Below are 13863 nucleotides of genomic sequence, written 5' to 3'. Positions count from 1 at the left end.
TCTTACTTCTCTCTCCCTCTAAATTTAGAATAATATTTAGGTAAGTAAACCAGGATTAAAAAACAACTCACAATTAAGAGATCGCAAGATAGAGAACATATATTTTCTCAAAAAAAAAAAAAGGTTGATTATAAAATTTATTGGACATGATGTTGATGCTCGCCTGTCATAATTATATTTTGTTTTTGTTCATTTAGATTTTTTTTTGTTTAAGACTTATTTAATGTTGATCGTGTTTTGTTTTGGGGTTAGTTACGCTTTAACCCAGTTAATTTTTTTTTATATAAAAAAACCCAGTTAATTTTTTAATAGGTTAATTTTTTAATAGGTTAATTTTTTTATCCTAAAAAAAATTGTAAATTACTACTTGGCAGTGTGTTAGAACTTAACTAAATTTTATTTTTCTTTTTGACAGAACTAAATCTTAATTCAATAGACATCAACCAAATAAATTGAGTAACAAAATTGGTTTAAAAAATGGTTTAAATACCATTATAGTTCTTTACTTTCTCTTGTACTTTTAAAACGTCTTTCTTCGATGCACCACATTTTTTAAGAGCTTTTGAAAAGTGGCCTTTTATTTCTTTGTCTAACACAGATTTTGTATCCAACTAAAAGACCATTCAAAATTTTTTAAAAAATTGTGATTACATGAGATAAAAATCAAATGAAACGATCAAAATGTCTTTTTTTTTTTTAACTACGGAGATTAAAATAGACGTTCGAAAATACAAATATTAAAATGGACAAAAATTTGCTACAATCTTTAAATAAAAAAAAAATACCTGCTTATTTTCTTCTTTTACTCTATTTATCCACACAAAATATATATATATATACCCTCTCTTGTCTCTTCTTTCTCGATTTTCTCTATACTCCCATTTTCTTTCTCTTAGCCCATTTTGTTTAGACTTTTTTTTTTCTTTTCCACGCTCCTTTTCAATCTTCATTAGGGCGTGAGATACAACCATCAGTAGGGATGGTACTTTTTTCCGTGGGACCCACCTTAAACGGTGCCGTTTAGGACGATGGATGGGGGATATTTTGTTCCCATCGTCTAAACAGAGACAGTAACGAGAATAACGTTTTAGTTCTGTTTTTCCTGAATTATATATATATATATATAATTTACGAAGAAATTAATTTTAATTTTAATTTTTAAAAAATATAAAAGTAATAATCATTTTCCGCAAAATCGGTTTTGGCTAATTCTTTGGTAAAATACTTCTCCTTAATACTATTAGATGGGTTGGAGACTCTTTTTTTTCCTTAATATGTCAATTTTAGACGATGGTAAGAATAAAATTTGATCATCGTTAACAAAAAAAAATAGGTATTTTTCTTTTTTGAGTGTAATTCTGCTCCATCTCAGTAAACTTTTGCGAGAATCAATTCTTTTTTTTTTTTTTTTCAATCAGCATAGCTGTTGAAAGGGGAAAATCCATTTTACATTAACTCAGTCGGTTCGAATTTAATTACATTAGTTTTCTCAATTTGGTCTTTGTGAGTTATGACCACCCAATCACCTAATGTTACTTTTATTAGAAATTGAAGCAAAAATATATCAAACAGGACCTTAAATAAAACAAAAAATAAAAGAGTTATCAAACCTACGCGGTTTTTGTTTTTTAAAAACAGAAATCTAAAAACAAAAAATAAAAAATTATCAAACAGGTGCTTAAATAAAATATCATGTTAAAATTATGATTAAAATAAATTAGTTAAAAATAAAAATGAAGGATAAAAATACCTCTTTTTAAAATATAAGGACAAAAATAGGGTTCTTCAAATTAGAAGATTGAAATGAAGAAATATTAAAAATACATTCAACAAATTAGATATTTTGAAAATATAAATACCAAAATGAACAAGGATAAAAATAGTATTTAATAATATTATGCTAAGGAAATTACGTGCATGGAATCTTTGACTTGATCGTGCAGAAAGTTGACTGGAAGCGACTTGAAGAACTTGTCATCGACTCATGAATGTGCTCAAATAATTGCATTTGGGAGAGTGTGCAAGAATTTCCTCGGTCTCATGGCTGCAAGATTGCAAAATTTGAATGGAGCAATTTTCCTCTCCACCATAAGAGAAACCTATGAATCTGCAACGACTCTGGGGTTCTATTTAATCCGCTTCCCCTCAAGTTTTCGAAATGTGCGGTGCCTTTACTTCTTGCTTGAAGCGTTCCCAAACTCTACCAAGGTTCGATAGTTTTTTCCCGATTGTGTTTGGTTCAATCTTATTAAGACGTTAACATTCCTGAATATGGGATTAGAATTTCTCTCTTTGTAACTCGTTTCGATTTCCTTACAAAAATTTATTTCTATTGCTTAATTCCTTCTTGCATGCCCGAGTTAGTAACATGGTTTTCGGACTCCAACGATTTGACTCAGTAGGATTTCTATGGCGTTATCTGTAATGGGGACTCTGTTATATCGATTCTACAGTTGCAGAAATCCAGGGGGTAGTTTGAGTTTCAATTAACTTGAAATTTCATCAGTCTTAGGTTTTTCGACCATTTGAAACTTTGAAGAATTCTATTAACTGCCACTGTTTTATTGATCAATGTACATGATCTTAGATGCTTTCTCATTGAAGAAAAACAAATGAGACTGATTAATATCTCCATTTTCTGCAGGATTTGTTTGGTATTTCATCATTCATTGACCATATTACCTGAGTAGATTAACTTTCTTGCAAGTTAAAACATGTTTATGGTGGAGAGTAAAGAAGGTGCTATAGCATGTATGATTCTGTCACTCTTCTGTTTGGGAACCTTCCCTGCACTTTTATCTCTCTTAGAACGACGGGGGCGTCTTCCTCAGCATACCTACCTTGATTACTCCATAACAAATTTTTTAGCTGCTGTACTTATTGCATTGGCACTTGGTGGGGTTGGAAAGAGCTCACATGATAGTCCAAATTTTATCCAACAGCTTTCACAGGTTGCTTTGATTTATTTTACTCTTGGTTCCATGTCTAATTGCTTAGGGATCAGTATGAAATATTAAGCTTTTCTTAGTTTTGTTTTTCTTGATCTATCTTGTTAACTGTAGGGGACGATCTACCGTATTTTCTGGATGTTTAGAACATATACGATGTCATTTAGCATGATCATCTACCAGATGTACGTAAAACAAATATGAAGAGTATTTGTTGTTAAAGTTGTAAAAGAAGTGCTGGAAGTTCATAGGCAATGAATAATTTTTAGCCTTGATAATTGTTGTCTCCTTATGTGAACTAAAATTGGCTGAATATCGTTCAACTTATTTGTCCTGAATATTGCTTGATCTCCTTGTTATCTTATTTATTATTTCTGAAGGATTAAGATCGTGCTTCTTTCCATTACCACCCCCATTTATGTATGTTTCATACGATCAACAATTAGCATGTAAATTTTGCAGTGATTAGTTATGCATAAATACAAAAGTGAATTAAGCATGAATTCAACAATTGTTACTCAAAGCTTCGTATTCTCATTTCTTGAATAAAAGAGAATTTCTTACAGACTTATATAGAAGAGTCTGTAGAGAGGATGAGAATACTATTCTGTTACAGATATCAACTATTTCCAACTGATTTACAACTAATACAAAACTACTAACCATATACTTAATGAGCTGCCTTAATATGCATTCTTGGCTATTGCTGATTCAGTTACATTTGTAAAGCAATGTTGTAATTGGTGCTAAATCTTCTAAGATATTCTATACAGGATAATTGGCCTTCTGTCATGTTTGCGATGGCTGGTGGTGTGGCATTGAGTCTCGGGAATCTTTCTTCTCAATATGCTTGGGCGTTTGTCGGTTTATCCGTTGCAGAAGTGCTCACTAGTAGTTTAATAGTAGTTATAGGTCTCAATTTCTGTTCCTTTCTATCTCTTACTCTGTTTATTCTGTATGTATTTAATTTAATATGTTACTCAAATCGGTGTCTGAATTCTGATAGAATTCCCCCTCTGGGGTATTGCTTGAATTTTCTTTTTCTTTTCTGGGTTGAAGGCTCAACCTTGAACTACTTTCTTGATGACAAGATTAATAAAGCTGAGATCCTTTTCCCTGGTGTTGCTTGCTTTGTGATTGCGGTATGTCTTGGCTCTGCTGTTCACTCGTCCAATGTGGCTGATGACAAAGCTAAGCTGGAAAGTTTGTCTGCTAAATCCCGGAAAGAGTCGACGTATGTTCTCTGTGTACCAATTTGTTAATTTGCAAAATATTGCATGTTTTCATTGATGTTATGATCTTATATTCATAATAACATTTTCTGCTGGCCACTCCAAGTCTAAATTGTAAGTGTTCATCAATTTTGTTGTGAACTATATGCATCTTTTTAAAATTTTGTTTAGAATTCTATTGAAGTTGTGTTCCTCGACTGGAAAGTAGTGGTTGAATATTCAACTATATCTGTAAGACAATATTTACTTCCAAATCGTTTTTTTGATAGGGCCATTGATGTCTCTGCATTTTCGAGTAGGGGTAAATCTTTAAATCTTTGGTCTACTACTATCTTTGCCTTCATCCTACGCAAGTGAAATGACAGGTTAACTTTTTGCATTGGTTACAAATTTTGACTGTGTATAGTTGAATCTACAGATCTGGAGAATGCTGATGGTTCTTCACGAAAGGCAGACGTTGGGACTGCAGACTTTCTTGTTCAGCTCGAAGACAGGCGAGCCATCAAGGTTTGTAATGCCACTGCATTGATGAACACGCTCCTTTTCTCTTTTATTGTTACATGTACTCAGTGACTAGAAATGGCACATACTTGCAGGTGTTTGGTAAGAGCTCATTAATTGGACTGTGCTTTACTTTCTCTGCTGGTATTTCCCTTTCTCTCTTCTCACCTGCATTCAATTTGGCCACAAACGACCAATGGCACACTCTAAAGGAAGGTGTTCCGCACTTAGCTGTCTATACGGCATTTTTCTACTTCTCAGCCTCTTGTTTTGCCATAGCCATCGTTCTTAACGTCATCTTCCTTTACCGCCCTGTACTTGGCTTGCCCAAAACAACATTCAAGGCATATCTGAATGACTGGAATGGTAGAGGATGGGCCTTTTTGGCTGGTTTTTTGTGTGGATTTGGAAATGGTCTGGAGTTCATGGGCGGCCAAGCAGCTGGATATGCAGCAGCAGATTCTGTGCAGGTCAGTTTCTTCACCTCTCTATGATTGCAACATCATGACGACAAAATCTCACGTATATTATGCTAATGCTACTATGATTGTAGGAATGTTAGATGATATCTGATAAATATCGAACGAATATTAGCTTGTTGTTTCAATCTCGAATGATTGTTTCAGGCGTTTCCACTTGTGAGCACGTTTTGGGGAGTTATTCTATTTGGAGAATACCGTAGATCTTCGAGGAAAACGTACGTGTTGCTGGTCAGCATGTTGTTTATGTTTTCAGTGGCTGTTGGAATGCTAATGGCTTCATCAGGACATCGGCATGTGAATAGTGTTGCAAAATCTGTAGAGAAATTTTATAAAAACACAAACCTTTGAACCAGTTAGAAGAGAATCACAACAGATGTGGCTGCTCGAAGTGTAGATATTGTTCCTCCTAATGTACTGGAAACTCTGTATAGGGGTTTCTGGAGTTCCAAAAAATTAGATGACTGGAAGAACTCGATCAACCAATCTAATTTATATGGGTTGAATTATAAACTTGTTTAGGTTTGATTGAGTTCAAATAAATGAAAACTTAAACGCTGCTCTAAAGGTTCATCTAAAATAAACTTATGTTGAACTGAACCAATCAAAACTCATTATTAATTTTAAAATAATTTTCTATTGCCATCAAATTATGTACAGATATATTTATTTGGATTTCATTTCAACCAATAAATTTTTTTTTGGGATTATTTTTATTCTCTAACCATTTTTAGAAATAACTTTTAAAATTTTTTAGAGTAATTTTTTATCATATAAATAAATATTGGCTTATGTATTTTTATTCAAGGTTAGAAAATATATAAATAAATATTTAAGATATTATATTTACTGTTAACTCGAATATTTTATGGTTAGATTGAATTGTATTCATTAATTAGGATTAGTTGAACTAAATAAATGAAAATTATTGGACTTAAACTTCAAAGATTAAAAATGTCTATTTGAAACTTTAAGGAACAAACATACACTCATCCCGAACCTCAAAGACCAAAAGCAAAAATATTCATTTTTAGGCCACAAGATGAAATAGACATCTTTACTAAAACAAAATGGTAGTAATTATTTGTTAAAGTTTTAGAATTATTAATATTTTTTTTTTGCTGTCTTTTATTTTTTTAAAAATGATTGTATTTTATTTTCTTGGTTATTATTTTTGTTCATTTTGATATTTGTATTTTTAAAATATCCATTTCGGTTCGGAATAGTATTTTAACCTATTTTCTTTTAGCAAATTTTTGAAAGTTTCGTAATTACAATGATGCAATTGAAACTTGTTTCTAAACCAAAGGGTTCACCGGTGACTAAAAAAACTAGCGGTTAAATATCATCGAGGTTTCTTCCTCTTGAAGAATCAAACGTCGTATATATTCTCCCTCACTCACTCCCTTCTTCTCATTTTTGCCGCTCTTTTCTGCTCCGATTCCCGGTTAAACGACGGCGGTGAGAGTGGTGGAAGCTGAATCCGTTGAACTTGTGCCGTCGTCGATTTCTTCAGCGGGCGTATGAACCTTATGCGTTCTCTCTGGCCTCCGTTTAACCACTATAGGGATCGTCTTGGGGGCAGCGATGGCCTGGAATCGCGGAGCTGACACCCGCGACGGCGGCGATCCGAGCGGAGAAAGTATTCGCGGTTGTGAACAGACTTCCTCACGAATCTCAGATCCGTCGAAACCTATACTTTTGGCACCGAAATCTTCGTGCTCAAGCTCCGGCCGATCTTCACGACGACGATGAAGTTGATCGCCACCGTTCATTGCCGGTATCCAAAGTCTCCTGAGCTGCAGACGTAGATCCGGATACGAGTGGGATGAATATAAAGCGCCGAATCGAACGAAGGTCTCTCGTCCCGTTGATGAGGTAATGCACTCCCTCGACTGTTCTGGAATTGAAAATTTTAGGGTTCGGCCGGAGCCCGACTATTCTATTCTGGATATGCAGCATCAGCTTCTGTGCAGGTTAGTCTTTTTTCCTCCTCTTTGTGATTACAATCCAATCTCATGATAACTCTATATTGATTGCTCCAACTTGTACTTTTTTGTTCCAAATTTAGTTGAGAAATTAAGACAATCTAGAGAAAAATCAAAATTTGGAAGAGGAATTGGACCGAATGGAAGTTCGGATCGGTTCCGATTGCAGCATTCATAAAAATTAAAAAGGTTAATAACAAAAATTTGTATGGCGTTTGGAACAATAACTGTAAAGATTGTTGCTAATATATAATTTTTAAATTTAAAAGATAATGCAGAAAAATTGAAGAGGAAGCCTAGTGAGGAATGAGTCTTAATTGCGAACAAAATTCATTGAGCTGCAAGGTTTTAAATATCGGGCTCATATCTATATCTATATCTATACTATATTAAAAAGGGAACATTTTGAAAAAACATTTTTAGACTATTCTACCCACTTATCGATTTTTAATTTACCAAGAATGTTATCTCTTATTTTTAATGACTTTAACTAATAAAAACATAAAAGTTATGAATATGAAAAGTTACGTATATTTACTCCTAACAATTTATGAATTTACTTTAATTGAAATTAATGGAATTCAAAAGGTATTGGAATCTCAAAAGTTTTTCAACTTATATTCATCTTCTACATGTGTGTGTATATATATATGTATATATGAGTTCCTCCCTTCTTCCTCCCACCATAATTTAGCTCTCTCCCTTAGTTTGCTTCTTTTCATTTATTGATCAATTCTTTTAAATTTTATACATATAGATTTAGTAGTGTCATAGTGCACGATGGCGTAGCACGTTAGCGTCCCTATTTATAAGAGTTGCAGAATAATGTTGTTTATAAATAGAAGTCATTGAATCTTACAATTTGATCTCAAACATCAAGGTGGATAATTTTTTAGAAATTCAGGTATTAAATCATTCCTATAAATATTATAAATTATTTTACAATTAATATTATTATGATTTTTTATTCTATGTAATATGGTTTATTCAATCAACTTTCCCTCCTATTTGTAGGAAGGAAGGAAAAAAAAAGGGAAGAAGAAAAAGAAGTTATCTCCTACTAACATTAAACAATGATGCTATTATTTTTGTTTGTTGAGTTTGATTGGAAGGAAATAGCATATTTGTAGTAATTGTTAAATTAAAAGTAGCTAAAAAATGATATTCTATTATGCATAGGAATATTTTGTGCATTGATTTATAAATGTGTTAAATTAAAATTCTAAAGTATTTTTCAATTTACAATTGTAAATTTATTATAACTCATTAAAATTAATATAACAAATTAAAAGTGGATTAAAAATAAATATTATAGAAATATTATAATATAATATTTTTATTACAGTAATTATTATATTATTTATTAAATACCCAAATATGATAAGTAAAATTAACTTATAGATATAAATTTATGAGTATTTATTGTTTTAAAGAAAAATGGATAAGTTCTTAATGCTAAAAATTAAAAATGAGCATCTTGGAAAAATATTTTTGCATTATTCTATCCACTTATCGATTTTTAATTTATTAAGAATGTCATCTCTTATTATTTTTAATAACTTTAATTAATAAAAACATAAAAGTTATGAATATGAAAAAGCTTGAATATGAAAAGTTACTTATATTTACTCTTAACAATTTATGATTTTACTTTAATTGAAATGAATGGAATTCAAAAGATATTGGAATCTCAAAAGTTTTTCAACTTATATCCATCGTGTGTGTGTATATATATATATATGAGTTCCTCGATTATTCTTCCCACCATAATTTAGCTCTCTTCCTTAGTTTATGCTTCTTTTCATTTCTTGATCAATTCTTTTAAATTTTATATATATAGATTTAGTAGCATCATAGTGTACAATGGCGTAGCACGTTGAGCGCTCTATTTATAAGAGTTGCATAATAATGTTTTTTTATAAGTAGAAGTCATTAAATCTTACAATTTGATCTCAAGCATCAATTAAGGTGAACAATTTCTGAGAAATTCAGGTATTAAATCATTCCTATAAATATTATAAATTATTTTACAATTAGTATTGTTGTGATTTTTTATTCTATGTAATGTGGATTAATCAACTTTCTCTCATATTTGTAGATAAAAAAAAAAGTTATCTCCTACTAACATTAAGCAATAATGCTATTGTTTTTATTTGTTGAGTTTCATTTAAAGGAAATAACATATTTTTAGTAATTGTTAAATTAAAAGTAGCTACTGTTTTTATTTGTTGAGTTTCATTTAAAGGAAATAGCATATTTTTAGCAATCGTTAAATTAAAAGTAGCTAAAAAATGATATTCTATTATGCATAGGAATATTATGTATAGGAATATTTTGTGCATTGATTTATAAATGTGTTAAATTAAAACTCTAAAGTGTATTTCTATTCACAATTGTAAATTTATTATAACTCATTAAAATTAATATAACAAATTAAAAGTGGATTAAAAATAAATATTATAGAAATATTATAATATAATAATTTTTGTTACAGTAATTATTATATTTATTTATTAAATATCTAAATATAATAAGTAAAATTAACTTAGATATAAATTTATGAGTATCTATTGTTTTAAAGAAAAATGTATAAGTTGTTAATGCTAAAAATTAATTAGGGGAAAGAATCAATCATATTTTTATTAAGTAGAGGGAAATCAATTTTGAATAAATGAAAATTTAAGTACACCTAATAAATGTATAGAATTTTAAAAAAATTGGATATGAAAAATCAGTTTAGTTACTTGAAAAAATTTATACTTTTTTTCTAAAATATAAAGTAAATTTTTCTTCCAACGCTATTTCACCAACAAAAATTGAGTTATATAATTCTATTCATTTATAAATATTTCTTTTAAGTTTTTTACTTTTGATACATTTTTTCAATAAATAATGATATTTTTATTAATAAAAAATTAAATAAAAAGAATATTACGTGCATTTGCATGGGGTGATACACTAGTATCGATAAAATGTCTCTCTCAAAGTTAGAAAGATAGAAAAATTTAAAGTCGTAAAAAATATTTAAATTAATAAATAAATATTTTTCTATTTTTAAATAAGTTTTTCATGTTTTACCGATTTTATGTACTAGAGAGACAAATTATCCTGATGACGACTTATTTATAGACACATGGACAGAAACGTGGACGTATTTGATATTCAATACCATGGCTGTATGAACCGACAACTCTGCAGTACGCATGCAGACAACCCTGCATCTGCAACTTCCACGCCACCGCCAACCCATGTGATCAAATTCCAAGTCCAATTTCTCTCCTCCGCCGGCAAAGAACCGCTGCTCTTCTCCGGTCTCAGCCCCCGCGCCGCCGCCGCCGGTCGCGTCGGCAAGAACCACGTCTTCTACGGTGCAAACGGTGAGGAAAAGAAACAAAAATTGAGAACCGAAACATTGTTCGAAATCTCTATAAGGCTCAGTTGACTGGTCACCACTCAAAATTTAATAGCTTTTAGAACTTAAAAAATTATTTCTCTTTCTAGACTTTTCTCTTCTACTTCAAAAGATGGATGCTTCACACCTAAGGAATATTTGTACTTTTTTCGAGAAATTTATCAATAAACATGTAGTCGTGTTTTACTCAAATTCATATAATAGACAAAGGAAAATATTAAAGTTTGGAATAGATTTATTATTTAATTGAAAAAAAATCCTTTTTAAGTGTAAAATCTTTCTGAGTTGAGTGTGCAAAAAAGGCAAGCTGTGCAGAAAGCGAACGGTAGAGGATGAGATGGGACGGTCACCATATCTAAAATAATTGCATATTAAAGGTCGTGCTTGTTTTTTTATTATCATATATTTCTTTCATCTCATTATTGCGATCTGAATCAATAGCCTCTCCTTCTCCACAAAACCCACGTATCTGCAACCACTCTGCTTCAACTTACTCCACTTCCCCCCAAATTTCTGATAAATTGTATTCTCTTCTTCGGCTTCTGTTACATTATACTGTTTGTTTCTAGAAGTCCAATGGGTATTTTCGATTAACACTGAATTAATTGATATCTGGTTTCTCTGTGCAGGATTTCTTTAATTGGTGTTTCATCATGTATGTAGTGGAGACTAAAGAAGGAGCTATAGCATGTATGGTATTGTCGCTGTTTTGTCTGGGAACTTTTCCTGCACTGTTGACTCTTCTTGAACGGCGGGGGCGTCTTCCGCAACACACTTTCCTTGATTACACCATAACCAATTTCTTAGCTGCTGTGATTTTTGCTCTCACGCTTGGTCAGTTTGGGAAGAGCTCGCCAGATCGTCCAAATTTTATCCAACAGCTTTCTCAGGTTGGAAATTTCAGTTGCCTTCTTCTTTTCTTTGGTTCCATCTCTGTGAAATTGGGCAAATCACTAGGTGCATCTTCTTGTGAAACTATCGTGTAATATGATGATGCGGGGAGCCCCAAAGGGCAACGAGTTGGTAATAGCTCGAGATCTTTCGGTCATACCTGCTTAGGTCAAGTTGAAACCTTTCGACGTCTCTTGGTCCGGACCTTGGGACTAGTACAGGGGTTTTGTTTATTGATTGTTAATATGAAATATGCATTTATCTATCTTAATATTTTGCCTAAAGTAACTTCTGACTTGGCATGCTGTTGATTAAAGTACATTTGTAAAATCATGTTGTAAATAGGTGCCTAATCTTCTAAAATATTGTACACAGGATAATTGGCCTTCTGTTTTGTTTGCAATGGCTGGTGGTGTGGCGCTAAGTATTGGGAATCTTTCTTCTCAATATGCTTGGGCATTTGTTGGTTTATCAGTAGCAGAAGTGATCATTTGTAGTATAATAGTAATTTTAGGTCTCTATCTCTATCTTTTCTTTCCTTTTTTCCATTCTGTCTCTGTATGTTTTTCAAGTGAAAGATATTAACCTATTAGTTAATTATGTGTTACTCAAATATATGTCTGCAGTCTGATGGGATTCCCTCCTCTGGGGTATTGCTTGATTTTCTTTTTTCTTTTTTTGGTTAAAGGCTCAACTGTGAACTACTTTCTTGATGGCAAGATTAATAGAGCGGAGATTCTTTTCCCTGGTGTTGCTTGCTTTCTGATTGCGGTATGTCTCGGCTCTGCCGTTCACTCGTCCAACACTGCTGATAACAAAGCAAAGCTGGAACGTCTGTCTGCCAATTTGAAAAAAGAGTCGAAGTATGTGTAAACTTACGAACTTCATCGTTTAGTTGATGTTATGATCTTATTCATAATCACATTATTTTCCTGGCTGGCTATTCAAATCAAAATTTTGTTTATGAATTCTACTGAGGTTGTATTCTTCCAGTGGGAATATTGATTGAATATATTCAGATGATGATATTTACTTCCAAATCCTTTTTTTTTTCCAGGGAAATTGATGCCTCTACAATTTCAAGCAGAGGTAAGTTTTAGTCTACTGCTATCTTTTGTTGATTCTTTGCTTGTGAAATGATAAGTTAACTTTCTTGTTTTAAATTTTGACATGTATAGTTGAATCGAAGGACTTGGAGAATGCCGATTGTTCTTCACGAAACGCCAAAGCTGGGACTGCAGACTTTCTTGTTCAGCTTGAGAACAGAAGATCCATCAAGGTCTGTAATACATGTCAACAGATTAGTGAACAGATTCCTTCCAAAATTGAGTATTCTTATGGCCAAAGAATTTAATAGTCCTAAGTGCAGAGCAAAAGCAAATAATATGGGCTTCTAAAGGCCATTGCTTCTGTTTCTCTTTTATTCTCACATCACATCTATTAAGTGGCTAGAATTAGCACATATTTGCAGGTGTCTGGTAAGAGCACACTAATTGGACTGTGCATAACTTTCTTTGCTGGTGTTTGCCTTTCTCTCTTCTCACCTGCATTCAATTTGGCCACAAATGATCAATGGCACACTCTGAAAGAAGGCGTCCCGCGCTTGACGGTCTATACTGCATTTTTCTACTTTGGGACCTCCTTTTTTGTCATAGCTGTCGTTCTTAACGTCGTCTTCCTTTACCGGCCTATACTTAACTTACCCAAAACATCATTCAAGGCATATCTGAATGACTGGAATGGTAGAGGATGGGCCTTCTTGGCTGGTTTTTTGTGTGGATTTGGCAATGGTCTGGAGTTCATGGGTGGTCAAGCTGCTGGATATGCAGCTGCAGATTCTGTGGAGGTCAGTAAGTAGAAAATTTCCAGTACTGCGGTAGTATAGATATTATTATCATTCATTCTCACTCACGTCATGTTGTGGGGTATAACGACATCGAAGAATTATTTATGAAACAAAATTCATGATGGTGAACAGAGGGTGTAGGTACTTACAGAAGGACTATAAATTTCTCTATGATTGCAATATCACCGCTACTCGATATTGACGGTTTTAATTGATATCGCCATCGTTTTACGCCGTTGTTTCAGGCATTTCCACTGGTGAGCACGTTTTGGGGGATTGTTTTGTTTGGAGAATACCGTAGATCGTCGAGGAAAACATACGTACTGCTGGGCGGCATGTTGTTTATGTTTGCCGCGGCTGTTGTAGTTCTAATGGCTTCATCAGGACATCGACATGAGAGAGGTGTTGGAAAATCATTAGGCAAATCTTGTGAAAGCACAAACCTTTGTGCCAATTAGAAGGAAATTACGGCTGTATGTGTTGAAATTGTTCCTCGTCGTGTATTTAAAACTTTCGGATTGAATTTTTTTTTAGTGCAACAATTCGAACTCTATCACTTTTGGTCA

The 13863-nt window shown here is 32.6% G+C and overlaps 2 protein-coding genes across 6 annotated transcripts; both read left to right on the top strand.

Moving 5' to 3' along the window:
* The first annotated feature begins 2015 nt into the window (after nucleotides 1-2015).
* LOC111017610 (ureide permease 2-like) lies at nucleotides 2016-5760 on the top strand. 2 transcript variants are annotated; one of them, XM_022293429.2, is made up of 9 exons: nucleotides 2016-2208; nucleotides 2645-2951; nucleotides 3722-3860; nucleotides 4008-4182; nucleotides 4450-4481; nucleotides 4599-4687; nucleotides 4777-4825; nucleotides 4943-5151; nucleotides 5308-5760. In XM_022293429.2, the coding sequence occupies exons 2-9, from the start codon at nucleotides 2715-2717 to the stop codon at nucleotides 5509-5511; spliced, it is 1134 nt and encodes a 377-aa protein (XP_022149121.1). In that variant the 5' UTR covers nucleotides 2016-2208; nucleotides 2645-2714; the 3' UTR covers nucleotides 5512-5760. The 2 variants fall into 2 exon arrangements, with proteins under 2 accessions (XP_022149121.1, XP_022149120.1); XM_022293428.2 differs by having other exon boundaries at nucleotides 2018-2208; nucleotides 4777-5151.
* Nucleotides 5761-10340: 4580 nt separating this feature from the next.
* Nucleotides 10341-13863, top strand: LOC111017573 (ureide permease 1). Of its 4 annotated transcripts, none has more exons than XM_022293378.2 (8): nucleotides 10341-10525; nucleotides 11190-11450; nucleotides 11827-11965; nucleotides 12140-12314; nucleotides 12509-12540; nucleotides 12630-12730; nucleotides 12923-13297; nucleotides 13543-13863. In XM_022293378.2, the coding sequence occupies exons 2-8, from the start codon at nucleotides 11214-11216 to the stop codon at nucleotides 13753-13755; spliced, it is 1272 nt and encodes a 423-aa protein (XP_022149070.1). In that variant the 5' UTR covers nucleotides 10341-10525; nucleotides 11190-11213; the 3' UTR covers nucleotides 13756-13863. The 4 variants fall into 4 exon arrangements, with proteins under 4 accessions (XP_022149070.1, XP_022149069.1, XP_022149068.1 ...); XM_022293377.2 differs by lacking the exon at nucleotides 10341-10525 and adding an exon at nucleotides 10794-10937; XM_022293376.2 differs by lacking the exon at nucleotides 10341-10525 and adding an exon at nucleotides 10944-11083.

The sequence above is a fragment of the Momordica charantia genome (assembly GCF_013281855.1).
Source record: "Momordica charantia cultivar OHB3-1 chromosome 9 unlocalized genomic scaffold, Mcharantia_2.0 BLBB01000009.1, whole genome shotgun sequence".
NCBI lineage: Eukaryota > Viridiplantae > Streptophyta > Magnoliopsida > Cucurbitales > Cucurbitaceae > Momordica > Momordica charantia.
This window is presented reverse-complemented; position numbering and strand designations above follow the sequence as displayed.